Source organism: Stegostoma tigrinum, chromosome 50 (genome assembly GCF_030684315.1).
Source record: "Stegostoma tigrinum isolate sSteTig4 chromosome 50, sSteTig4.hap1, whole genome shotgun sequence".
In the NCBI taxonomy this organism is placed as follows: Eukaryota; Metazoa; Chordata; class Chondrichthyes; order Orectolobiformes; family Stegostomatidae; genus Stegostoma; species Stegostoma tigrinum.
Genome location: NC_081403.1, coordinates 545,810 through 570,450, shown reverse-complemented (window position 1 = coordinate 570,450; position 24,641 = coordinate 545,810). Strand labels below are relative to the sequence as shown.

Here is a 24,641-nt window from a genome sequence, read left to right as displayed (position 1 = left end):
TGCCTGTTGTTTAATTGTAAGACGGACAAACTTTCCTGGGCCACCCTGCCTGTCAGCAAATATCTCTGACCCCTGGCAATGAGGGGCAATTTCTGTGATGTCTGTCTCTCTCTCTCTCTCTCTCTATCCCTCTGTCTCTCTCTTTCTCTGTCCTTTTCTCCCAGACAGTTTTGATCAGTCACTCGATCTGAACAGCTGGTCGGTCCAATAGCGAGGTGGCAGGGTGTGTCCAGGGGAGGACAGGATGGGATGGGACTGGTCCTGTCCAAGGAGGAGGTGGTGGCGGTGGGGGGTGTCAGCCGGTACCGGGAGACTCGCCCACAGCTATAAGGGAGCGTCCAGCAGACACCGGGGGCTGGTCTGTCGAGTCCGAGGGATTGAGGAAGGGCTTCTGTCCCGAGCTGCTGCCGGCCACCCCCCCCCCACCCAAGCCTGCTTCCCCCCCTGCCCCCGCAACCTCTCCAGCCCACACTCCACCCGTCCTCCTCTCGAGACCCCTGTCTGCGCCATGCGCATGTGAGCCAGCCAAGCCGAGGAAGACAAGAGTGGATCGAGCGAGAGTAATCTCCGCGGGTCAACACCCCCGACACCCACCCTCCACCTCCTCCTTGTGCCTGTTTTACAACCTCGCGCCGCCCCCTCCACCTTGGGACTCCGTTTCCTAACCCCTTCTGTCGCCTGGAGCAATTAGGCCGACAGGCGAGGCCCCCCCACTACCCCAGCAAACCCCCGCCCCCCCAAAACCGACTCGTCAAGCAGCATGGAGAACGGGCACACTAAAACCACTGAGGAGTGTGCGTGGCCTATTTTGGGGTCAGCGAGCTGGCTGGATTGTCGCCAGAGCAGGTCAAAAAGAACTTCGACAAGTATGGGCCGAACGGTGAGTCCCGGGGTTTGGGGATCGTCCTTGTGGTGGGGGCGGGCGGGAGGTGTACGAGGGGTTGGGGTGCAGGGGACGGCGAGGATTGAAAATGAAGAGGACCCAGGAAGGTTGGGGGCTGAGGATACGGGTGTGTGTGTGTGTGTGTGTGTGTGTGTGTGTGCGTGTGACAGAGAGAGCCACAGAGATAGCAAGGACTGAAATCTAGAGATAGCATGAACTGCAGATGCTGGAGTCAGAGTGGGGAGCTGAGGAACACAGGCGATCAGGCAGCATCAGAGGAGCAGGGAAGTTGATGTTTTGGGTCGAGACCCTTCTTCAGGACTGGACTTTCCTGCTCCTCTGATGCTGCTTAACCTGCTGTGTTCCTCCAGCTCCCCACTCTATATTCATTGTGAGAGAGTGTGTGTGTGTGTGTGTGTGTGTGTGTGTGTGTGTGTGTGTGTGTGTGTGTGAGAGAGAGAGTGTGTGTGTGTGTGAGAGAGAGAGTGTGTGTGAGAGAGTGTGTGAGTGTGTGAGAGAGAGTGTGTGTGTGTGTGTGTGTGTGAGAGAGTGTGTGTGTGTGAGAGAGTGTGTGTGTGTGAGAGAGTGTGTGTGTGTTTGTGTGTGTGTGTGTGTGTGTGAGAGAGTGTGTGTGAGTGTGTGTGTGTGTGTGTGTGTGTGTGTGTGTGTGTGTGAGAGAGAGAGAGAGAGAGAAAGTGTAAAAGTGTGAGCATTTGTAACTATTTCCCTGCTGTGAAATAACACTGTTTGTTTCTCTCTCTCCCTCTTGTCCTCATCTCCACCTTACGCTGCTTCTGCCTCCCCACACCGGGACTCGTGTGAATAATGATGATCCCAATGATAGAGCTACCGGCTGAAGAAGGTAACAGTCCTGGAGTTGGTCACGGCAGTGTGGCAGGGCCTGGACACTCAGGGGGAGAGTGACTACAGGGAGGGCAGTGACTCAGAGGGATGTTTCCAACCCATTCCAGGCATCCTCGCCTTTCCAGCCAAGCGCAGTCCGATCCCAAACAGCCTGTGGCAGAGGATTTGGGGCAGCCCCTTCCCGGGGATGCCAGGTGTGAGCAGGGGAAAGGCCAATCAGTCCGTCACAGCCTGTCCTAGCACCAGAATCACTCTGTGCTGTATCTTTCTGCAGTCTTTCTCCATCTAAATATAACAGTCAGCCCCTCTATTCTTCCTGCCAAAACACAGGACCTCGCGGTTTCCCAAATTGTGCTCCACCTGCCAAGATTTTATTTCTGATTGCAACTCGCTGCATGGGAAAGAACTCCCCTCAAATCCTTCCTCACTCCGAATCCCCCTCCACAGTTCCAGACCCTCCTAACCCAGGAGATCACACTCTCCTCATCAATTTGATCGAAACCCCTTCCCAATCCTTCATGCCTCTCGATTCAATCCTCCGCCTTAGCATTCTCCGCTCCGAGGGGAACAATTCCAGATTTTCCCAGTGAAAGTGAAGTCCCCCCCACCTCCGTCAAATCCCTCATCTCTGGGGTGATGGGAGGCGGTTGGGGGGGATGATCTCCTGCTCTGTTTAACGTTACCAGCTTTTGTTGGAGCTAACAATGCTTCCCGCTTCCCTGATCTGCAGGAAAATCCCTTTGGCAACTGGTGGCCGAGCAGTTCGAAGATTTGTTGGTGCGAATTCTGTTGCTGGCAGCCTGCATCTCTTTCGTGAGTAAAACATCGGCACCTTGGCAGCAGAGTCTCCTCACTCACTCCCGCATTGGCCCTCACGTTTGCTGGCCCACATCAGCCACCAGCGCAGTGACACCTCCATTTTCCAGCTCACGTCCTTGTTTTAGAATCCCTCAATCGGAGCGCTGCGTATGGTTCCGGTCCCGGTTACACCACACTCGGAGCGCCGCGTACAGTTCCGGTTCCGGTTACACCGCACTTGGAGCGTCGCGTACGGTTCCGGTCCCGGTTATACCGCACTCGGAGCACTGCATACGGTTCCGGTCCCGGTTACACCGCACTCGGAACGCCGCGTACGGTTCCGGTCCCGGTTACACCGCACTCGGAGCACTGCGTACCGTTCCGGTCCCGGTTACACCGCACTCGCAGCGCCGCATACATTTATGGCTCCGGTTACACTGCACTCGGAGCGCCGCGTACGGTTCCGGTCCCGGTTACACCGCACTCGGAGCGCCGCGTACGGTTCCGGTCCCGGTTACACCGCACTCGGAGCGCCGCGTACGGTTCCGGTCCCGGTTACACCGCACTCGGAGCGCCGCGTACAGTTATGGCTCCGGTTACACCGCACTCGGAGCACCGCGTATGGTTCAGGTCCCGGTTACACCGCACTCGGAGCGCCGCATACAGTTATGGCTCCGGTTATACCGCACTCGGAGCACCGCGTACGGTTCCGGTCCTGGTTACACCGCACTCGGAGCGCCGCGTACAGTTATGGCTCCGGTTATACCGCACTCGGAGCACCGCGTACGGTTCCGGTCCTGGTTACACCGCACTCGGAGCGCCGCGTACAGTTATGGCTCCGGTTACACTGCACTTGGAGCACCGTGTACGGTTCCGGTCCTGGTTACACCGCACTCGGAGCGCCGCGTACAGTTATGGCTCCGGTTATACCGCACTCGGAGCACCGCGTACGGTTCCGGTCCTGGTTACACCGCACTCGGAGCGCCGCGTACAGTTATGGTTCCGGTTACACTGTACTTGGAGCACCGTGTACGGTTCCGGTCCCGGTTACACCACACTCTGAGCACCGCGTACGGTTCCGTTCCTGGTTACGCCACGCTCGGAGCGCCGTGTATGGTTCCAGTCTTGGTTACACAGCACTCGGAACGCCGCATACGGTTCCGGTCCCGGTTATACCGCACTCGGAGCTCCATGTATGGTTCCTGTCCCGATTACACCACACCCGGAGCGCTGCATACAGTTCTGGCCCTAGTTATACTGCACTCGGAGCGCTGCGTACGGTTCCGGTCCCGGTTACAACACGCACGGAGCGCTGCGTACAATTCTGTTCTAGTTACACTGCACTCGGAGCACCACATACGGTTCTGTTCTGGTTACGCCGTGCATGGAGCGCCGCGTACGGTTCTGTTCTGGTTATACCTCGCTCGGAGCGCCACGTACAGTTCTGTTCTGGTTACACCACGTGTGGAGCGCTGCACACGGTTCTGTTCTGGTTACACCGTGCGTGGAGCGCCGCGCATGGTTCTGTGCTGGGTACACCGCGTGTGGAGCGCTGCACACGGTTCTGTTCTGGTTACACCGAGCGCCGCATACGGTTCTGTTCTGGTTACACCGCGCTCGGAGTGCCGCGAATGGTTCTGTTCTGGTTACACCACTTGTGGAGCGCTGCGCACGGTTCTGTTCTGGTTACACCGAGCGCCGCGTACGGTTCTGTTCTGGTTACACCGTGCTCGGAGTGCCGCGCATGGTTCTGTTCTGGTTACACCGCGTGTGGGTGGTTCTGTTCTGGTTACACCGAGCACCGCGTACAGTTCTGTTCTGGTTACACCACGTGCGGAGCGCCACGTACAGTTCTGTTCTGGTTACACTGCGCTCAGAGCGCTGCATACAGTTCTGTTCTGGTTACACCGTGCTTGGAGTGCCGCATACGGTTCCGGTCCCGGTTACGCCGCGCACGATTGCTGTACCCCAATGGAGATACTGTGGATGGTTTTAAAGAGATTGATGGGGATGATCCTGAAACAGAGGGGGTTAAACATCTCAGGAAAGATTGAACAAGCTGAGGCCCGTTTCTGTCAAACAGGGGAAGCTGAGGGATGACCTGGTGGTGGAAAGGACGAGGGGACCAGAACTGGGGACCATTGATGTCAGACTGTGACTCATGGAGGGGAGGGGGAATCCTGGGGGAATGCCTTTCCCAGAGATTGGGGGCAGAATGTGGCAATCGCTCCCACACGGAGTGCTGGGAGCGAACAGTGTTGATATGAGTTTGAGAGGGGAAAGTGCGCAGACAGACTAGGGAGTGAGGGATCGATGAAGCAGGGCAGCTGCTTGCTGTCATTCAGTGGTGAGCTGGAATTGAACACTCAGCTCTCTGAAGTTATTCAAATTGGCCAAATATAAAGGGTTATAGTTACATCTTAAACATCTCATCTAAATCAGGAGCAGGCATCTTGAGCTGGAGCAGCAGAGGCGAGGGGCTGACACACAGAGAGAGATATGGAAAACGATATGGCATGCAGGGAGGGAGAGAGACAATCATGCAGTCATACACTACGCGGAAACACAGAGGGAGAAAGAACGGGAGAGAGAGAGACTGAAGGAGAGCTATGGAGAAACAGAGAGAGAAAGGCAGAAGGGCCGAAAAACAGCACCACCAACTGTCCTTCGCTTCTATACACCCTGACGCAGAAGGACATCAGGGAGAAGGGGAGGTATGGAAGTACAGAAAGTGTGAGAGACAGATGGCAAAACAGGGAGGGAGAGACAGAGTGAGAGAGAGAGAGAGAGAGAGTTAAAGAGAGATATGGACGTACAGACAGAGTGATGGAGAGAGAGAGAGAGACAGGCAGAGAGAAAGGGAGATGGGGAGACATGGAGGGAAGGAGAGAGACAGAGAGAGAAATGGAGAAAGAGAGACAGACAGCAAAATGGAGAGAGATGAACAAAGACAGATGGAGAGAGAGGGAGATGTGGAGAAGTCCCCAGACAGAGGCGGAGAAAGAGACAGAGAGCATTGAAAAAACACAGACAGAGACTCAGCCAGAGAGACAGAGGGATAGAGAGGGAGGGGAAATTCACCAGCAGGGGACGGAGGGGGTGACAGAGATAGGGAGGGGGTGTAGGGGGACGGAGGGGGTGACAGAGATAGGGAGGGGGTGTAGGGGGCTGGAGGGGGTGACAGAGATAGGGAGGGGGTGTAGGGGGATGGAGGGGGTGACAGAGATAGGGAGGGGGTGTAGGGGGACGGAGGGGGTTACAGAGATAGGGAGGGGGTGTAGGGGGATGGAGGGGGTGACAGAGATAGGGAGGGGGTGTAGGGGGATGGAGGGAGTGACAGAGATAGGGAGGGGGTGTAGGGGGGTGGAGGGGGTGACAGTGACAGGGAGGGGGTGTAGGGGGATGGAGGGGGTGACAGAGATAGGGAGGGTGTGTAGGAGCTGGAGGGGGTGACTGAGTTTGGGGAGGTGTAGGGGCTGGAGGAGTTAGCAGAGATAAGCACTTCCTGAGCTGACCCTCCAACAGTGCAATGCTCCGTCACCACTGACTCTCCCCTTGGACAGTGTTTGATGTGGATAGTGTAGAGAGAGCTTTACCCTGTATCTAGCCCCGTGCTGTCCCTGTCCCTGAGAGTGTTTGATGGAGGGGGACAGTGTAGAGGGAGCTTTACCCTGTATCTAACCCCGTGCTGACCCTGTCCCAGGGAGTGTTTGATGGAGGGGGACAGTGTAGAGGGAGCTTTACCCTGTATCTAACCCCGTGCTGTCCCTGTCCCAGGGAGTGTTTGATGGAGGGGGACAGTGTGGAGGGAGCTTTACCCTGTATCTAACCCCGTGCTGTCCCTGTCCCTGGGAGTGTTTGATGGAGGGGGACAGTGTGGAGGGAGCTTTACCCTGTATCTAACCCCGTGCTGTCCCTGTCCCAGGGAGTGTTTGATGGAGGGGGACAGTGTGGAGGGAGCTTTACCCTGTATCTAACCCCGTGCTGTCCCTGTCCCAGGGAGTGTTTGATGGAGGGGGACAGTGTGGAGGGAGCTTTACCCTGTATCTAACCCCGTGCTGTCCCTGTCCCAGGGAGTGTTTGATGGAGGGGGACAGTGTGGAGGGAGCTTTACCCTGTATCTAACCCCGTGCTGTCCCTGTCCCTGGGAGTGTTTGATGGAGGGGGACAGTGTGGAGGGAGCTTTACCCTGTATCTAACCCCGTGCTGTCCCTGTCCCAGGGAGTGTTTGATGGAGGGGGACAGTGTGGAGGGAGCTTTACCCTGTATCTAACCCCGTGCTGACCCTCTCCCAGGGAGTGTTTGATGGAGGGGGACAGTGTGGAGGAAGCTTTACCCTGTATCTAACCCCGTGCTGACCCTGTCCCAGGGAGTGTTTGATGGAGGGGGACAGTGTGGAGGGAGCTTTACCCTGTATCTAACCCCGTGCTGACCCTGTCCCAGGGAGTGTTTGATGGAGGGGGACAGTGTGGAGGGAGCTTTACCCTGTATCTAACCCCGTGCTGACCCTGTCCCAGGGAGTGTTTGATGGAGGGGGACAGTGTGGAGGAAGCTTTACCCTGTATCTAACCCCGTGCTGTCCCTGTCCCAGGGAGTGTTTGATGGAGGGGGACAGTGTGGAGTGAGCTTTACCCTGTATCTAACCCCGTGCTGTCCCTGTCCCAGGGAGTGTTTGATGGAGGGGGACAGTGTAGAGGGAGCTTTACCCTGTATCTAACCCCGTGCTGACCCTGTCCCAGGGAGTGTTTGATGGAGGGGGACAGTGTAGAGGGAGCTTTACCCTGTATCTAACCCCGTGCTGTCCCTGTCCCAGGGAGTGTTTGATGGAGGGGGACAGTGTGGAGGGAGCTTTACCCTGTATCTAACCCCGTGCTGTCCCTGTCCCTGGGAGTGTTTGATGGAGGGGGACAGTGTGGAGGGAGCTTTACCCTGTATCTAACCCCGTGCTGTCCCTGTCCCAGGGAGTGTTTGATGGAGGGGGACAGTGTGGAGGGAGCTTTACCCTGTATCTAACCCCGTGCTGTCCCTGTCCCAGGGAGTGTTTGATGGAGGGGGACAGTGTGGAGGGAGCTTTACCCTGTATCTAACCCCGTGCTGTCCCTGTCCCAGGGAGTGTTTGATGGAGGGGGACAGTGTGGAGGGAGCTTTACCCTGTATCTAACCCCGTGCTGTCCCTGTCCCTGGGAGTGTTTGATGGAGGGGGACAGTGTGGAGGGAGCTTTACCCTGTATCTAACCCCGTGCTGTCCCTGTCCCAGGGAGTGTTTGATGGAGGGGGACAGTGTGGAGGGAGCTTTACCCTGTATCTAACCCCGTGCTGACCCTCTCCCAGGGAGTGTTTGATGGAGGGGGACAGTGTGGAGGAAGCTTTACCCTGTATCTAACCCCGTGCTGACCCTGTCCCAGGGAGTGTTTGATGGAGGGGGACAGTGTGGAGGGAGCTTTACCCTGTATCTAACCCCGTGCTGACCCTGTCCCAGGGAGTGTTTGATGGAGGGGGACAGTGTGGAGGGAGCTTTACCCTGTATCTAACCCCGTGCTGACCCTGTCCCAGGGAGTGTTTGATGGAGGGGGACAGTGTGGAGGAAGCTTTACCCTGTATCTAACCCCGTGCTGTCCCTGTCCCAGGGAGTGTTTGATGGAGGGGGACAGTGTGGAGTGAGCTTTACCCTGTATCTAACCCCGTGCTGTCCCTGTCCCAGGGAGTGTTTGATGGAGGGGGACAGTGTGGAGGGAGCTTTACCCTGTATCTAACCCCGTGCTGACCGTGTCCCAGGGAGTGTTTGATGGAGGGGGACAGTGTGGAGGGAGCTTTACCCTGTATCTAACCCCGTGCTGTCCCTGTCCCAGGGAGTGTTTGATGGAGGGGACAGTGTGGAGGAAGCTTTACCCTGTATCTAACCCCATGCTGTCCCTGTCCCAGGGAGTGTTTGATGGAGGGGGACAGTGTAGAGGGAGCTTTACCCTGTATCTAACCCCGTGCTGTCCCTGTCCCAGGGAGTGGTTTGATGGAGGGGGACAGTGTGGAGGGAGCTTTACCCTGTATCTAACCCCGTGCTGTCCCTGTCCCAGGGAGTGTTTGATGGAGGGGGACAGTGTGGAGGGAGCTTTACCCTGTATCTAACCCCGTGCTGTCCCTGTCCCAGGGAGTGTTTGATGGAGGGGGACAGTGTAGAGGGAGCTTTACCCTGTATCTAACCCCGTGCTGTCCCTGTCCCAGGGAGTGTTTGATGGAGGGGGACAGTGTGGAGGGAGCTTTACCCTGTATCTAACCCCGTGCTGACCCTGTCCCTGGGAGTGTTTGATGGAGGGGGACAGTGTGGAGGGAGCTTTACCCTGTATCTAACCCCGTGCTGTCCCTGTCCCTGGGAGTGTTTGATGGAGGGGGACAGTGTGGAGGGAGCTTTACCCTGTATCTAGCCCCGTGCTGTCCCTGTCCCAGGGAGTGTTTGATGGAGGGGGACAGTGTGGAGGGAGCTTTACCCTGTATCTAACCCCGTGCTGACCCTGTCCCTGGGAGTGTTTGATGGAGGGGGACAGTGTGGAGGGAGCTTTACCCTGTATCTAACCCCGTGCTGACCCTGTCCCAGGGAGTGTTTGATGGAGGGGGACAGTGTGGAGGGAGCTTTACCCTGTATCTAACCCCGTGCTGACCCTGTCCCTGGGAGTGTTTGATGGAGGGGGACAGTGTGGAGGGAGCTTTACCCTGTATCTAACCCCGTGCTGACCCTGTCCCTGGGAGTGTTTGATGGAGGGGGACAGTGTGGAGGGAGCTTTACCCTGTATCTAACCCCGTGCTGACCCTGTCCTGAACATATTTCCCACCGAGTCTCTGCCAGTTTCTTGGTTGTTGCCATGTTATCAGGGCTGCATTACTGCCCCTACGCTACCTCTGGAAGTGTCCAGCTGCTTGACATGTGAGAAATGGGATTAAGTAATCGAGTATCGGTGTGGGTAACGCTATCTGTTAACGTTGAGGAGCACATACCTTTTCTGAAAGGTCACTTTGAAGAAAGGTTTAACCCTTCACATGTCAGTGTGTGAAATGATGTCCCATGTTTGCATTGACGGAGTGAGCGCTGTCGGATGGCCTGCGCTGAGGGAGTGAGCACTGTCGGAGGGTGAGCGCTGAGGGAGCGGGCGCTGTCGGAGCGTCTGCGCTGAGGGAGTGGGCACTGTCCGAGGGTCAGTGCTGAGGGAGCGGGCACTGTCGGAGGGTCAGTGCTGAGGGAGCGGGCACTGTCGGAGGGTCATCACTGAGGGAGCGGGCACTGTCAGAGGGTCAGTGCTGAGGGAGCGGGCACTGTCGGAGGGTCAGTGCTGAAGGAGTGGGCACTGTCAGAGGGTCAGCGCTGAGAGTGTGGGCACTGTGGGATAGTCAGTGCACAGGGAACATCACTGTCATAGGGTCAGTTCTGAGGGAGAGCCGCTCTGTTAGACAGTCAACGTTGAGTCAGGGCTACACTTGGAGAATTAATATTAAGGAAACTCCGCATTGTTGGAGGATCAGTGCTGAGGGAGTGCTGCACTGTTGAATGATCAGTACTAAGCGAGTGCCACACATTTCGAGCGTCAGTGCTGAGAGACTGAACAGAATCTGCATGTTTCAATTGATTTATCTCTCATTTTTCTAATGTCCAACAAGTATATGCCCCAACCTACTCAATCTCTCCTCCATTCGGCAGCCCCTCCATTCCTGGGATTAGCCAAGTGAACATTCTGTGGGGTGCTTCTGACGCCAATCTATCTCTGCTTGGGAACAGGGCTCCAAAGCTGTTTGCAGTATTCCAGCTGTGGTCTGACTCGTGCCATGTATCGTTTTAGTCAGAATCTTCCTGCTTTTAGACTCTATTTCCTTTGGAATAAAGGCCAGTGTCCCCTTCGCTGAACTTGGATGGTAGGTCTTTCTGATTCATACACCACGACTCCCTCCATTTAGATAATATTCTGCTCCTTTATTCTTCCTGCCAATGTGCAGAAACTCACATTTTCCCGGATTATATTCCACCTGCCGCACACTTACCTTGTCTGCATCCCTCTACAAACTCTGTGTGCCGTCCTCACCCTTTCCCCTCCCTCCTGTTCTTGTGTGCTCTTCAAACTGACGATAGCACGTTCACTTTCCTCATCGAAGTCACTATCGATTGTAAATAATGGTCACACCAGCGCCGACCCCTGTGCAACTTCACGAGTTACAGCTTGCCCTCCTGAAAATGGCTCCCTTTATCCCAACTGTCTGTTTTCTATTGGTTAGCCGATCCTCTCCCCATGCCCATACACTGCCTCCAACTGATTCAGTAGCCCAAATGAACGGTGCCTTGTCAAATACCTTCTGAAAATCCCAAGTGTATTACATCTACTATCTCCCCTTCGTCTACCCTCCTTGTTACCACATGAAAGAGTTCGAGTAAATCTGTCACTGTGCTGACTCTGAATATATTATATATTTCTTTCTGCTTTTCCATCCTTTACAGTGAGCTCAAACATTTTCTTGCCTGTTAGTTTTTCTCTCTTTCCTTCCCTTTTTAAAGAAAGGTGTTGCATTGGCAAGTTTTTTTCCAATTGTGTGGGACTTTTCCAGGATCTCAGGAATCCTGGAGGTTTGCTGCCAGATCTTCCACCACTTCTATCGCTACTTCCTTAAATAACCTGGGATGTATCCCAACAAGCCCAGGAAATTTCTTAATCTTCAAACACATTAGTTTCTCTACTTACTTTCTCACCTCCCTTTTTTGCTCCTTGTCTATTGAGTAATTTGAGGAGGATGATCTCAGGTTCACCTTTGCCATTTTGTAGTTCTCCATTATTATTTCCCCAGCTTCATCTTCTCAGGTACCGATGTTCACGTTAGCTTCTCTCTCCCTTTTCATGTAGTTAAAGAAGCTCTTGCAGTCCATTTTTATATTGCTTGCACATTGAGGTTTATTTTCTCCTGTGTTTTTGTTCCCTGGTCTTTTTTTTTTGCTTGGCTTTCGCTATTACCTGTGAGTTCACCCCCAAAGATGATTTGCTGGCTCTTTTCATGAGTTTTATCGATCGTCTTTTGTTGGTCTTTCAAGCTTTCCCCAATCCTGTGGTGCTTCCCCACTGACGTTTGCCATGATGTATGAGTTTGCTCGTTCAGGACCCTCTCCTTCGCTTACCTGGTTAACCATGGCGACCTTAAATGGTTAACCAGGCATTCGCCAGCATGCTTACTGCCCTGACCCTCTGATCCTACAGTAATAACCCCCTGACAGTGTGGATGGAGAGGGGGAAACACGGGGGATTATGCACAACGCAGTGAGCTGCTGTAACCCGGAACCTGCTGCCTGAAAGAGGGGTTGGAGAGGAGCGCTGTGAGGGGAATAGTTTGCAGCGAAGCCGGGGGGAGGTGTGGGGGCGCTGGTGTAGAGGGAGAGAGGGTGAGCAGAACTGGAGATGAATCAGACAGAGCGTACAAACGGCGACGTGACGGGCCGAGTGGTCCTCGCGTGTTCCCGTGGGCAGGCCGACCCATCGTGCTGACACTTTGTTCCCTGTTTTTGTCGCAGGTTCTCGCCTGGTTTGAGGAGGGAGAGGAGACAATCACTGCCTTCGTGGAGCCCTTTGTCATCTTGCTGATCCTCATTGCAAACGCCGTGGTCGGAGTGTGGCAGGTAAGGAGGTGGAGCGGGATGCTCCTGGCACCCGGGTGGCAAGCCGTCTAGCTGCGCTGGTCGCGGTGTTCTCCCCTGTCCCTCCACTCCACAGTCTCTCAGAAACCTCAGGGACCACGCTGAGCCTCCGCCTCTCCCCCAGGGAGAGAAGAGCCGAGACTTACCCCACCTCTCGGACAGAAGAGTTTCCTCCTCATTTCCCATCTGAAACACGAGACCACCCACTGGCACAACCTTACGCTAAACTGTGAACATTTCCTCCTCTACCCAACCATCTGAAGTTCTCTTAAGTTTCCAGTCTGCTCTCACCCAGTTCACCAGGGAAGGAAACCTGCCACTCTCATCTGGTCTGGCCTACAAATGTGGTTAATTCATAACATGCCTCTGGACAATTAGGGATGGGCAGTGAATGCTGAATGACACAGCAAAGCCTTCATCCTCTGAAAGAATTAAAACAGAAATCTCAGGGAGATATCTGTACACTGACTGGTGTCTCTCAGTCCCCCCTCTCTCTCTCTCTCAGGGAGATATCTGTACACTGACTGGTGTCTCTCAGTTCCCCCCCTCTCTCTCACGGAGATATCTGTACACTGACTGGTGTCTCTCAGTCCTCCCCACCTCTCTCAGGGAGATATCTGTACACTGACTGGTGTGTCTCATTCCCCCCCCCTCTCTCTCAGGGAGATATCTGTACACTGACTGGTGTGTCTCATTCCCCCTCCTCTCTCTTTCAGGGAGAAATCTGTACACTGACTGGTGTCTCTCAGTTCCCCCGTCTCTCTCTCTCTCTCTCTCTCAGGGAGCTATCTGTACACTGACTGGTGTCTCTCAGTCCCCCCTCTCTCTCTCTCTCAGGGAGATATCTGTACACTGACTGGTGTCTCTCAGTCCCCCCTCTCTCTCTCTCAGGAAGATATCTGTACACTGACTGGTGTCTCTCAGTCCCCCCCCTCTCTCTCAGGGAGATATCTGTACACTGACTGGTGTCTCTCAGTCCCCCCTCTCTCTCTCTCAGGGAGATATCTGTACACTGACTGGTGTCTCTCAGTCCCCCCTCTCTCTCTCTCTCAGGGAGATATCTGTACACTGACTGGTGTCTCTCAGTCCCCTCTCTCTCTCTCTCAGGGAGATATCTGTACACTGACTGGTGTCTCTCAGTCCCCCCTCTCTCTCTCAGGGAGATATCTGTACACTGACTGGTGTCTCTCAGTCCCCCCCCTCTCTCTCTCTCAGGGAGATATCTGTACACTGACTGGTGTCTCTCAGTCCCCCCTCTCTCTCTCTCCGTACACCGATTGGTATCCTTCTCTTTTCTGAAGAAGGGCCAGCTTTCCTGTTCCTCTGATGCTGCCTGGACTGCTGTGTTCTTCAAGCTCCAGCGTTGGCAGTTCCTACTATCTCTGTACATTAACTGGAGTCTGTTGTATTAATCCCCGTGGGTTGTGGGTGTGACTGGCTGGGCCCAGCATTTATTGCCCATCCCTCGTTGCCCCTTGAGAAGTACTGCAGTCCTTGTGCTGTGGGTTGATCCACAATGTCCCTTAGGGAGGGAATATCAGGATTCTGACAGTGAAGGAACAGCAATATACTTCCAAGCCGGGGTGATGATTGACTAGATGTTCCCGTGTATCTGCTGCCCCTTGTCCTTCAAGATGGAAGTGGCTGTGGAGTTTAGAAGGTGCTGTCTGAGGACCTTTGGTGAATTTCTGCAGTGCATCTTGTAGATGATACACCTTGCTGCTACTGAGCGTCTGTGGTTGGCGGGGTGCGCGTGGTGGGGAGCGGTATGCTTGTGGATGTGGTGCCAACCAAGGGGTGGGCTGCTTTCTCCTTGGGACAGTGCCAGGCGTCTCAAGTGTTGTTGGGGCTGCCCCCATCCTGGGCAAGTGGGGACGGTTCCCTCACCCTCCTGCCTTGTGCCTTGTCGATGGTGCGACAGGCTTTGGGAGTCATGAGGTGAGTTATGCGCTGCAGGATTCCCAGTCTCTGACCATCTGTTGTAGCTATAGGGTTTATGTGGTGAGTCCAGCCCAGTTCCTGGTCAATGGTAACCCTCAGGATGTAGATAGTGGGGGAGGGAGGGGGATTCAGTGATCATAACATCATTGAGCATCAAGGGGTTAGATTCTGTCTTGTTGGTGATGGGCGTAGCCTGGCGTTTGTGTGGCTGTGAACGTCACTTGTCAGCCCCAAGCCTGGATATTGTCCAGGTGCTGAGCATGGTGTAACCATCAGCAAACCCCCCAATTTCGACCTTATGACGGAGGGAAGCCACAATGGCTTTGCCCGACCTGGGGGCTTCACAGCGCACAGCAGCAGGCAATTCCACCCGTCCGAGCCTGCTCGCCCATTCGATCCCAGTGTGGCTGAGGCCCGCTTCTTTACCTGCTCCTCTCGTCCCTTGTTGACGTCTCAGAAACCCTTCCGGTATATTCAGTAACCCGGACTCCAGACCCTTCAGGGTAGGGGGCTTGTGGAAAAGGGAACCCTCTCTTTCTGAAAAGCGTCACCTCCCCTCCTGGCATTGCCCAAGGGAAGGGAAACATCCCCTCAAAACTGACTCCGTCCAGACCCCCTCAGGATCTTATCTGTTTCAGTATCATCTTCAGATGCTCAAGGCCCAACCAGCTTCAGCTGCTTTATCACGACCTTCCCTCCTTTGTAAGGTCAAAAGTGGAGATGTTCGCCAATGATACCGTCACTCATCGTCCTGGCTTGGAAATATATTGCCATTCCTCTAGTGCTATCCCAGTCTAAACCCTGAAACTCCGTCCCCAGTGCCACTGTGCGATATGTGCCCACACCACATGGCGCTGGGCGGGGTGGGGGGGGGAGTGGTTACTGCAGTGGTTTAAGAAGGGAGCTCACCCCCATCTTCTCCAGAGGGCACTTAGGGGGTCGGGGTGTTACACGCCAGTGATGCCCAGTTCGGTTAAAGGAAAAGCACCTCCCACTCTTACAAACTCTAGCGGATGCAGGCCCAGCCTTTCCTGCCAGTGCTCCCAGGAACTAGCCAAGTGAGCCTTCCCTGAACTGTGTCCAACACAAGGATGTTGCTCCTGAAGTAACGTAATAACTGGGACATGAAAGAATGTGCTGGTGCTGAAGTCACATGCGGCAAGGCGGGATAACATCAGCTCTGTAATCCAGAAATACAACCAGACGCTCCGTTAATCTAAACTCCTGCGCACTTACACAACACACGTGAAGAAAAGCACTCCGCAGAGATGATATTTAGAACGGCAAAAGACGAAGCACCTTCTCGGCCAGTGAAAAACAAGAGATCAAATTAGGTGGTTTCTTGCAGTTCGCCACATTTCCTGTTGACAAAATCGAACTGCTGACAGCTATGAACTGATGGGAGATTTTCAGCTTGCAAGGCAATTGGGCAGGCTCCAAGCCTTTTGACAGCGATCGCAGTTCAACTTTGCAGCGTTTACAAGATAGCCGAGATGCTGTGACCCAGATTGGGTTCCCAAATACATAAGCTGAGAGAGAGAGAATTTCAGCACCAATGGAGAGACAGGGAGGGAGGCTTGTCTTTGCAATGAGCTTTGGAGGTTTTTTCAAAGGCAAATCACAAGCATAAAGAGTTGCTAGGTTGCCCCAGCGCAGGACCCCATCGTTTCTTACACCAATGAAGCCCTTTCCTTGTCTCTCTCTGAGAGTTTTGCTTGGCTGCTTTCCCAAAATCACTTGTGTTTCGGTGGCCAGTAGATCCCGCAAACAGTTTGAGGCCTAACAAATTTCCACTTAGGTACTCACAACGGGACATGGGCTCACCGATGCCCGCTGCCACGGCAGCAGACATTTCCTTGTTATTATACTCCAGTGCCCTTGCAAAGAAGCCCAACATTGTTTAACTTCCTGAATCACTTGCTGCATTTGCATACTAACGGTTTGTAACTCAGACACACCCAACACCACCTTCCCTGTTCTGGCTCCCACGCCCCAACCTTCTGCCTCTGTCTGCTCCCAGCTTACCACCCTGTGGGATCTTTCTGTGCTGCAGGAGAGGAATGCTGAAGATGCCATTGAGGCCCTGAAGGAATATGAGCCCGAGATGGGGAAGGTGTACCGGACAGACAAGAAGCTGGTCCAGAGGATAAAGGCTCGGGAGATTGTCCCCGGTGACATTGTGGAGGTGGCAGGTGAGCAGGGTGGTGTGGCGTACAGCTTTAATTCTGAATGTTTACTTCCTGTCGTACCTGCCCTGTGAGCATCTCATCCGTTCTCATTCTGTGTCCCTGTCTCTCTCTCTCTCTCTCTCTCTCTCTCCCTGTCTGTCTCTCTGTGTCCCTGTGTCTCTCTCTCTCTGCTTCTCTCCCTGTCTGTCTCTCTGTGTCTGACTGTCTCTCTCTCTCTCTGTTACTGTCTGTCTCTCTGTGTCCCTGTCTCTGTCTCTCTCTGCTTCTCTCCCGGTCTGTCTCTCCATGTCTGACTGTCTCTCTCTCTCTCCGTGTCCCTGTCTCTGTCTCTCTCTGCTTCTCTCCCTGTCTGTCTCTCTGTGTCTGACTGTCTCTCTCTCTCTGTTACTGTCTGTCTCTCTGTGTCCCTGTCTCTGTCTCTCTCTGCTTCTCTCCCTGTCTGTCTCTCTGTGTCTGACTGTCTCTCTCTCTCTGTTACTGTCTGTCTCTCTGTGTCCCTGTCTCTGTCTCTCTCTGCTTCTCTCCCTGTCTGTCTCTCCGTGTCTGACTGTCTCTCTCTCTCTCTCTGTGTCCCTGTCTCTGTCTCTCTCTGCTTCTCTCCCTGTCTGTCTCTCTGTGTCTGACTGTCTCTCTCTCTCTGTTACTGTCTGTCTCTCTGTGTCCCTGTCTCTGTCTCTCTCTGCTTCTCTCCCTGTCTGTCTCTCTGTGTCTGACTGTCTCTCTCTCTCTGTTACTGTCTGTCTCTCTGTGTCCCTGTCTCTGTCTCTCTCTGCTTCTCTCCCTGTCTGTCTCTCCGTGTCTGACTGTCTCTCTCTCTCTCTCTCTCTCTCTCTCTTACTGTCTGTCCCTCTGTGTCCCTCTCTCTCCCTCCATCTCTCTCTGTGCCCCTGCCTCTCTCTCTCACCGTTTCTCTCTCTCTCCCTCGCTGTCTCTCTCTCTCACTGTCTCTTTCTCTCTCCCTCCCTCTCTCGCTCCATCTCTCTCTCTCTGTGTTTCTCTCGCTCAGTTTCACTCTCTGTCTGTCTCTGTGTGTGTGTCTCTGTCTCTCTCACTTTCTCTCTTGTTTCTCTCCCCGTCACCCCACCGCACCTTCTCTCTGTGATTTACACTTCAGCACTTTCTCCACTGCACTTCACACTTGTGTAAGGAACCTGACTCTGACATGGTAAAACATCTGTCTCTCTCCCTCACATCGTTGCAGATGGCTACAGTCAAAGAAATGAGGCCATTCAGCCTGCCTTGCTTGACCTAGCTATCCGATTCACTCAGTCCCAGAATCTACCACAATCCTCCCACCACCCCCTTCCCTCTACTCTCACTCAAACCCCACTTCTTAACCAAACTTAATCCAACTTAATATGACCACACAGGTCAGAAGATTGAACAGAGTATTAAAAAAACACAAAAAATGACCAAAATATTAATAAAGAAGGAGAAATTAGAGCCTGAGAGAACGCTAGCCAGAAATGTAAAAGCCGATAATAAGAGCTTCTATAAAAATTTACAGCTAGAAAGGGTTGGCAAAGTGGGCAATTCTGATAGAAAGTCCGACTGGAGAATGAATAATGAAGAATGAAGAGACGGCAGACAAGTTGAGCTGTTACTGAGCGGGGAGAGAGGAACTCAGCAATGCAACAATCCCCAGGGAAGCAGTACGGGCTAACCTGTTGGGGCAGGGGACTGAGCAGGGCCTGAGCCCTGATGGACTACACCCTCGGGTCTGCAACGAAGGAAGGTCATTGACACCCTCGGGTTTACTGTTGTCCCTGATTCGGGAACTGTGTCATTGGACTGGAAGGTAATGATGTCTCTCCTGTATTCACAAAGGGAGGGACAGAAAGCTAGAAACAACAGGCCAGTTCGCTTCATTTCTGTCATCGGGAACATCTCCCCAGATGTTCAGACAGGGCACCTGGGTAACTGCGAGGTTATTAGGCTGGTGTCTCTCTCTCTCTCTCTCTTGCTTCCTCTCACTCTCTCTGTCTTTCTCACTGTCTCTGTCTCCCTCTTTCTGTTTCTCTCTATCTGTCTCTCACCCTCTCTCCCTCTCTCCCCCGCTTTCTCTCTCTCCCTCCCACTCTGTGTCTGTCTCTACCTCTCTCTCCCCCTCCATTCCTCTCTCACTCCCTCTCCCTGCCCCCTCCCTCCCCTCTCTCTGTCCCCACCCCCCTCACCGCACCGCTCCCACCTCTAACTGCAGCCCTCGCGTGCTCCCACCCGGAGAAGGAAACACATGATAGCCCTGATCCTGTTCGCTCTCGCTCGTGACCTTGTAAGGCGATGGCTGCAACTCCTGGAAAATGCGATGACACTGCAGATACACAAGCCCGGGAGGTGCATGAGATGCCCAACCCCAAGGGCGGCACTGGGAGATACTTCACGAGGGTTACGTAAAACCTTCCCTGCAGCAAAGTACACCCCCATCTCCCCTCTCTTGTGCCTGCGACCTTCTCCATTACACCGTTGGCTGCGGTCCAGGCCCAAAGCAATGCTGAGACCTCAGGTTCAGAAGCTGATTAACAGCTGCCTTCTTCCCAAATCCCCAACCCGCGCCCCCCCCCCCACCCACATTCCACAACCTTCCGTGCACAGCCTGCCTAGATGTCTTCCTCCGTCTTGCATGGCTCACTCACATTGTCAATGTGAATTGCTACATCGCCGGCCTCCCCCTTTAATTTATCGCTGTGTCAACAGTCATGTCGCAGTTCCAGGCTGCAGGTGCTAGGTAGCACTGTAAATGCATCTCTGTCTTCTGTCTGTATCTTCCTGTGCCTTTCTGTCTCTCACTTAGCCCCCTTCTCTGTCTGTCTCACTCTCTGTCCCTCTGTGTCACTCACTTTCCCTCTCTCTCTGTCTCTCCCAGTTCCTCTGTATCTCTCACTTTCCCCCTCTCTCTGTCTCTCCCTGTCCCTCCGTGTCACTCACTTTCCCCCTCTCTCTGTCTCTCTTCCTGTCCCTCTGTGTCTCTCACTTTCCCGCTCTCTCTGTCTCTCTTCCTGTCCCTCCGTGTCACTCACTTTCCCCCTCTCTCTGTCTCTCTTCCTGTCCCTCCGTGTCACTCACTTTCCCTCTCTCTGTCTCTCTTCCTGTCCCTCTGTGTCTCTCACTTTCCCCCTCTCTCTGTCTCTCCCTGTCCCTCTGTGTCTCTCACTTTCCCTCTCTCTGTCTCTCTCTGTCCCTCTGTGTCTCTCACTTTCCCTCTCTCTGTCTCTCCCTGTCCCTCTGTGTCTCTCACTTTCCCTCTCTCTGTCTCTCCCTGTCCCTCTGTGTCTCTCACTTTCCCTCTCTCTGTCTCTCCCTGTCCCTCTGTGTCTCTCACTTTCCTCCTCTCTCTGTCTCTCCCTGTCCCTCTGTGTCTCTCACTTTCCCCCTCTCTCTCTCTCTCCCTGTCCCTCTGTGTTTCTCACTTCCCTCCCTCTCTCTCCCTGTCCCTCTGTGTCTCACACCCTCCCCCTCTCTGTGTCTGTCACTTTCCCTCTCTCTCTCTCTCTCTCTCTCTCTCGGTGTGTTTCTCACTTTCCCTCTCTTGCTGTCTCTCGCTGTCAAGGGGAGATAGTGACCTATTGGTATTTTCATTGTTTGTCTGTTGCTCCAGAGACTAAATAATGTTCTGGGGACCCTGGTTTGAATGAAGCTCTCCAACTGATTCAGTAGCCAAATGAAAGGTGGAATTTGAATTCAATTTTTTAAAAAAGCTTGAATTAAGAACCTATTATTGACCATGAATCCATTGTTAATTGCTGGAAAAACCCATCTGGTTCTCTAATGCCCTTTAGGGAAGGAAATTGCCATCCTTACCTGGTCTGGCACACATGTGACTCCAAATAAATGGTCTCCTAGCCTGCGAGTACATGAAAAGACAATTTCTCTCTCTCTCTATGTTTCGCACTTGCCCTCTCTGTCTGCCTTGCTCCCTGCCCCCCTGTGTCTCCCATTTTCTCTCTCTCCCTATGTCCTGTGTCTCTGCCTCTCTCTCTCCCTCACTGTGTCTTGCTCTCCTCCTCTCCCTATACGTTACGCCTTGTGTTACTTTCACTCTCTATTTCTGTCTGTCTCACTGTCTCCACCTGTCTGTCTCTCTCTCTCTCTGCTTCTCTCCCTCTATTTGTCTCCAGCTTTCTCCCCGTTCTCCAACCTCTCTGTTTCTATCCCTATCTGTCTCACTCCCTGCCTGTACCCCTCACTGTCTTTCTCACGTACGTCCTCTCTTTGTTTTTTGTCACAGTTTGTCACCCTTCTTGGTTCCTTCTCCCTGTGTCTCTCCTTGTCTCTCTTTCGTTCTCCCTTTGGCTCTCCCTCTGTTCTCTTTTATGCTAATTCTCACCATCCCCCTCTCTCTCACTCTGTTTCTCGCTCTGTCTCCATGTCTCTCTCTCTCTCTCATTCTCTCTCTGTCTCTCTCTATCTCTCCAAGACAGTCCGTCTCTCTCCGTTTGCCTTTCCATCGTGCTGTCTCTCTCCTCCATTCCCAATCACTGCCACTCTATTCGCACCTGAAACTGTAAAAAGAGGTTTTTGTAGAGCTGGGTCCAACATTCAACTACTGAGATGTGTTTGAGGGCACCGCAAGCTCTCCTGCAGCAACGGCTTTCCGACACAGACTTGACGATTGGAAGTGGGGGGCGGCTGAGGACAAGCTTCAAAGTGCAGTAGAGAGAGCGAGGAATGCACAGAGGGAAAAAGAGATGGACAGGGAGACAGGGGGATAGACAACGGAAACAAGAGTGATTGCAGAGAGCGAGGTAGCAGACAGGGAGAGGAGTACGGGCGGGAGGGGGTGGCAGAGACAGGGAGGGGAGTACGGGCGGGAGGGGGTGACAGAGACAGGGAGGGGAGTACGGGCGGGAGGGGGTGGCAGAGACAGGGAGGGGAGTACGGGCGGGAGGGGGTGGCAGAGACAGGGAGGGGAGTACGGGCGGGAGGGGGTGACAGAGACAGGGAGGGGAGTACGGGCGGGAGGGGGTGACAGAGACAGGGAGGGGAGTACGGGCGGGAGGGGGTGGCAGAGACAGGGAGGGGAGTACGGGCGGGAGGGGGTGACAGAGACAGGGAGAGGAGTACGGGCGGGAGGGGGTGACAGAGACAGGGAGGGGAGTACGGGCGGGAGGGGGTGACAGAGACAGGGAGGGGAGTACGGGCGGGAGGGGGTGACAGAGACAGGGAGAGGAGTACGGGCGGGAGGGGGTGACAGAGACAGGGAGGGGAGTACGGGCGGGAGGGGGTGGCAGAGACAGGGAGGGGAGTACGGGCGGGAGGGGGTGACAGAGACAGGGAGGGGAGTACGGGCGGGAGGGGGTGACAGAGACAGGGAGGGGAGTACGGGCGGGAGGGGGTGACAGAGACAGGGAGGGGAGTACGGGCGGGAGGGGGTGACAGAGACAGGGAGGGGAGTACGGGCGGGAGGGGGTGACAGAGACAGGGAGGGGAGTACGGGCGGGAGGGGGTGGCAGAGACAGGGAGGGGAGTACGGGCGGGAGGGGGTGACAGAGACAGGGAGGGGAGTACGGGCGGGAGGGGGTGACAGAGACAGGGAGGGGAGTACGGGCGGGAGGGGGTGACAGAGACAGGGAGGGGAGTACGGGCGGGAGGGGGTGACAGAGACAGGGAGGGGAGTACGGGCGGGAGGGGGTGACAGAGATAGGGGGGTGGTGTAGGGGGATGGAGGGGGTGACAGAGACAGGGAGGGGGTATAGGGGGATGGAGGGGGTGACAGAGATAGGGAGGGGGTGTAGGGGGATGGAGGGGGTGACAGAGATAGGGAGAGGGTGTAGGTGGATGGAGGGGGTGACAGAGATAGGGAGGGGGTGTAGGGGGATGGAGGGGGTGACAGAGATAGGGAAGGGTTGTAGGGGGATGGAGGGGGTGATGGAGATAGGGAGGAGGTGTAGGGGGATGCAGTGGGTGACAGAGATTGGGAGGGGGTGTAGGGGGGTGGAGGGGGTGACAGAGATAGGGAGGTGGTGTTGGGGGATGGAGGGGGTGACAGAGATAGGGAGGGGGTGTAGGGGGGTGGAGGGGGTGACAGAGATAGGGAGGGGGTGTAGGGGGATGGAGGGGGTGACAGAGATAGGGAGGGGGTGTAGGGGGGTGGAGGGGGTGACAGAGATAGGGAGGGGGTGTAGGGGGATGGAGGGTGTGACAGAGATAGGGAGGGGGTGTAGGGGGATGGAGGGGGTGACAGAGATAGGGAGGGGGTGTAGGGGGATGGAGGGGGTGACAGAGATAGGGAGGGGTTGTAGGGGGATGGAGGGGGTGATGGAGATAGGGAGGAGGTGTAGGGGGATGCAGTGGGTGACAGAGATTGGGAGGGGTTGTAGGGGGATGCAGGGGGTGACAGAGACAGGGAGGGGGTGAAGGGGGACGGAGGGGGTGACAGAGACAGGGAGGGGGTGTAGGGGGACGGAGGGGGTGACAGAGATAGGGAGGGTGTGTAGGGGGATGGAGGGGGTGACACAGGCAGGGAGGGGAGTACCGGCGGGAGGCGGTGACAGGGATAGGGAGAGGGTGTAGGGGCTGGAGGGGGTGACAGAGATAGGGAGGTGGTGTGGGGGGTTGGAGGGGGTGACAGAGATAGGGAGGTGGTGTGGGGGGTTGGAGGGGGTGACAGAGATAGGGATGGTGTATAGGGTGATGGAGGGGGTGACAGAGATAGGGAGGGGGTGGAGGGGGATGGAGGGGGTGACAGAGATTGGAAGGGGGTGTAGGGGGATGGAGGGCGTGACAGAGAAAGGGAGGGGGTGTAGGTGGATGGAGGGGGTGACAGAGATAGGGAGGGTTTGTAGGGAGATGGAGGGGGTGACAGAGATATGGAGGTGGTGTAGGGGGATGGAGGGTTGACAGAGATAGGGAGGGGGTGTAGGGGGACGGAGGGCGTGACAGAGATAGGGAGGGTGTTTAGGGGGATGGAGGGGGTGACAGAGATAGGGAGGAGGTTTAGGGGGTTGGAGGGGGTGACAGAGATAGGGAGTGGGTGTAGGGGGATGGAGGGGGTGACAGGGATCGGGGTGGTGAAGGGGCTGGAGAGGGTGACAGAGATGGGGAGGGGCTGTATAGGTGCTGGAGGGGGTGACAGAGATAGGGAGGGGGTGTAGGGGGCGGGAGGTGGTGACAGAGATAGGGAGGTGGTGTTGGGGGATGGAGGGGGTGACAGAGATAGGGAGGGGATGTAGGGGGATGGAGGGGGTGACAGAGATAGGGAGGGGGTGTAGTGGGATGGAGGGGGTGACAGAGATAGGGAGGGGATGTAGGGGGATGGAGGGGGTGACAGAGATAGGGAGGGGGTGTCGTGGGATGGAGGGGGTGACAGAGATAGGGAGGGGGTGTAGTGGGATGGAGGGGGTGACAGAGATAGTGAGGGGGTGTAGGGGGATGGACGGGGTGACAGAGATAGGGAGGTGGTGTTGGGGGATGGAGGGGGTGACTGAGATAGGGAGGGGATGTAGGGGGATGGAGGGGGTGACAGAGATAGGGAGGGGGTGTAGTGGGATGGAGGGGGTGACAGAGATAGGGAAGGGGTGTAGGGGGATGGAGGGGGTGACAGAGATAGGGAGGGGGTGTAGTGGGATGGAGGGGGTGACAGAGATAGGGAGGGGGTGTAGTGGGATGGAGGGGGTGACAGAGATAGTGAGGGGGTGTAGGGGGATGGAGGGGGTGACAGAGATAGGGAGGTGGTGTTGGGGGATGGAGGGGGTGACAGAGATAGGGAGGGGGTGTAGGGGGATGGAGGGGGTGACAGAGATAGGGAGGGGGTGTAGTGGGATGGAGGGGGTGACAGAGATAGGGAAGGGGTGTAGGGGGATGGAGGGGGTGACAGAGATAGGGAGGGGGTGTAGTGGGATGGAGGGGGTGACAGAGATAGGGAGGGGGTGTAGGGGGATGGTGGGGGTGACAGAGATAGGGAGGGGGTGTAGGGGGATGGAGGGGCTGACACCAACCCTGCTGTTAATATGCAGTGCCATCTCCTAGACATTACACAGCACTGACCCTCCGACAGTGTCCGCTCCCTCAGCACTGACCCTCCGACAGTGCCCGCTCCCTCAGCACTGACCCTCCGACAGTGTCCGCTCCCTCAGCACTGACCCTCCGACAGTGCCCCGCTCCCTCAGCACTGACCCTCCGACAGCGCCCGCTCCCTCAGCACTGACCCTCCGACAGTGCCCGCTCCCTCAGCGCTGACCCTCCAGACAGTGCCCCCTCCCTCGGTGCTGACCCTCCGACAGTGCCCGCTCCCTCAGCACTGACCCTCCGACAGCGCCCGCTCCCTCAGCACTGACCCTCCGACAGTGCCCGCTCCCTCAGCACTGACCCTCCG

At 55.4% G+C, this 24,641-nt stretch overlaps 1 protein-coding gene across 1 annotated transcript in view; it reads left to right on the top strand.

Moving 5' to 3' along the window:
* Positions 1–387: 387 nt before the first annotated feature.
* Positions 388–24,641, top strand: part of LOC125450103 (sarcoplasmic/endoplasmic reticulum calcium ATPase 1) — a 45,474-nt gene continuing 21,220 nt past the window's right edge. Inside the window, 6 exon segments of the mRNA XM_059643266.1 lie at positions 388–793; positions 796–880; positions 1,728–1,745; positions 2,478–2,560; positions 12,078–12,182; positions 16,195–16,333. Of these exon segments, the coding sequence (XP_059499249.1) occupies positions 761–793; positions 796–880; positions 1,728–1,745; positions 2,478–2,560; positions 12,078–12,182; positions 16,195–16,333 (463 nt within the window). The 5' untranslated portion in view covers positions 388–760.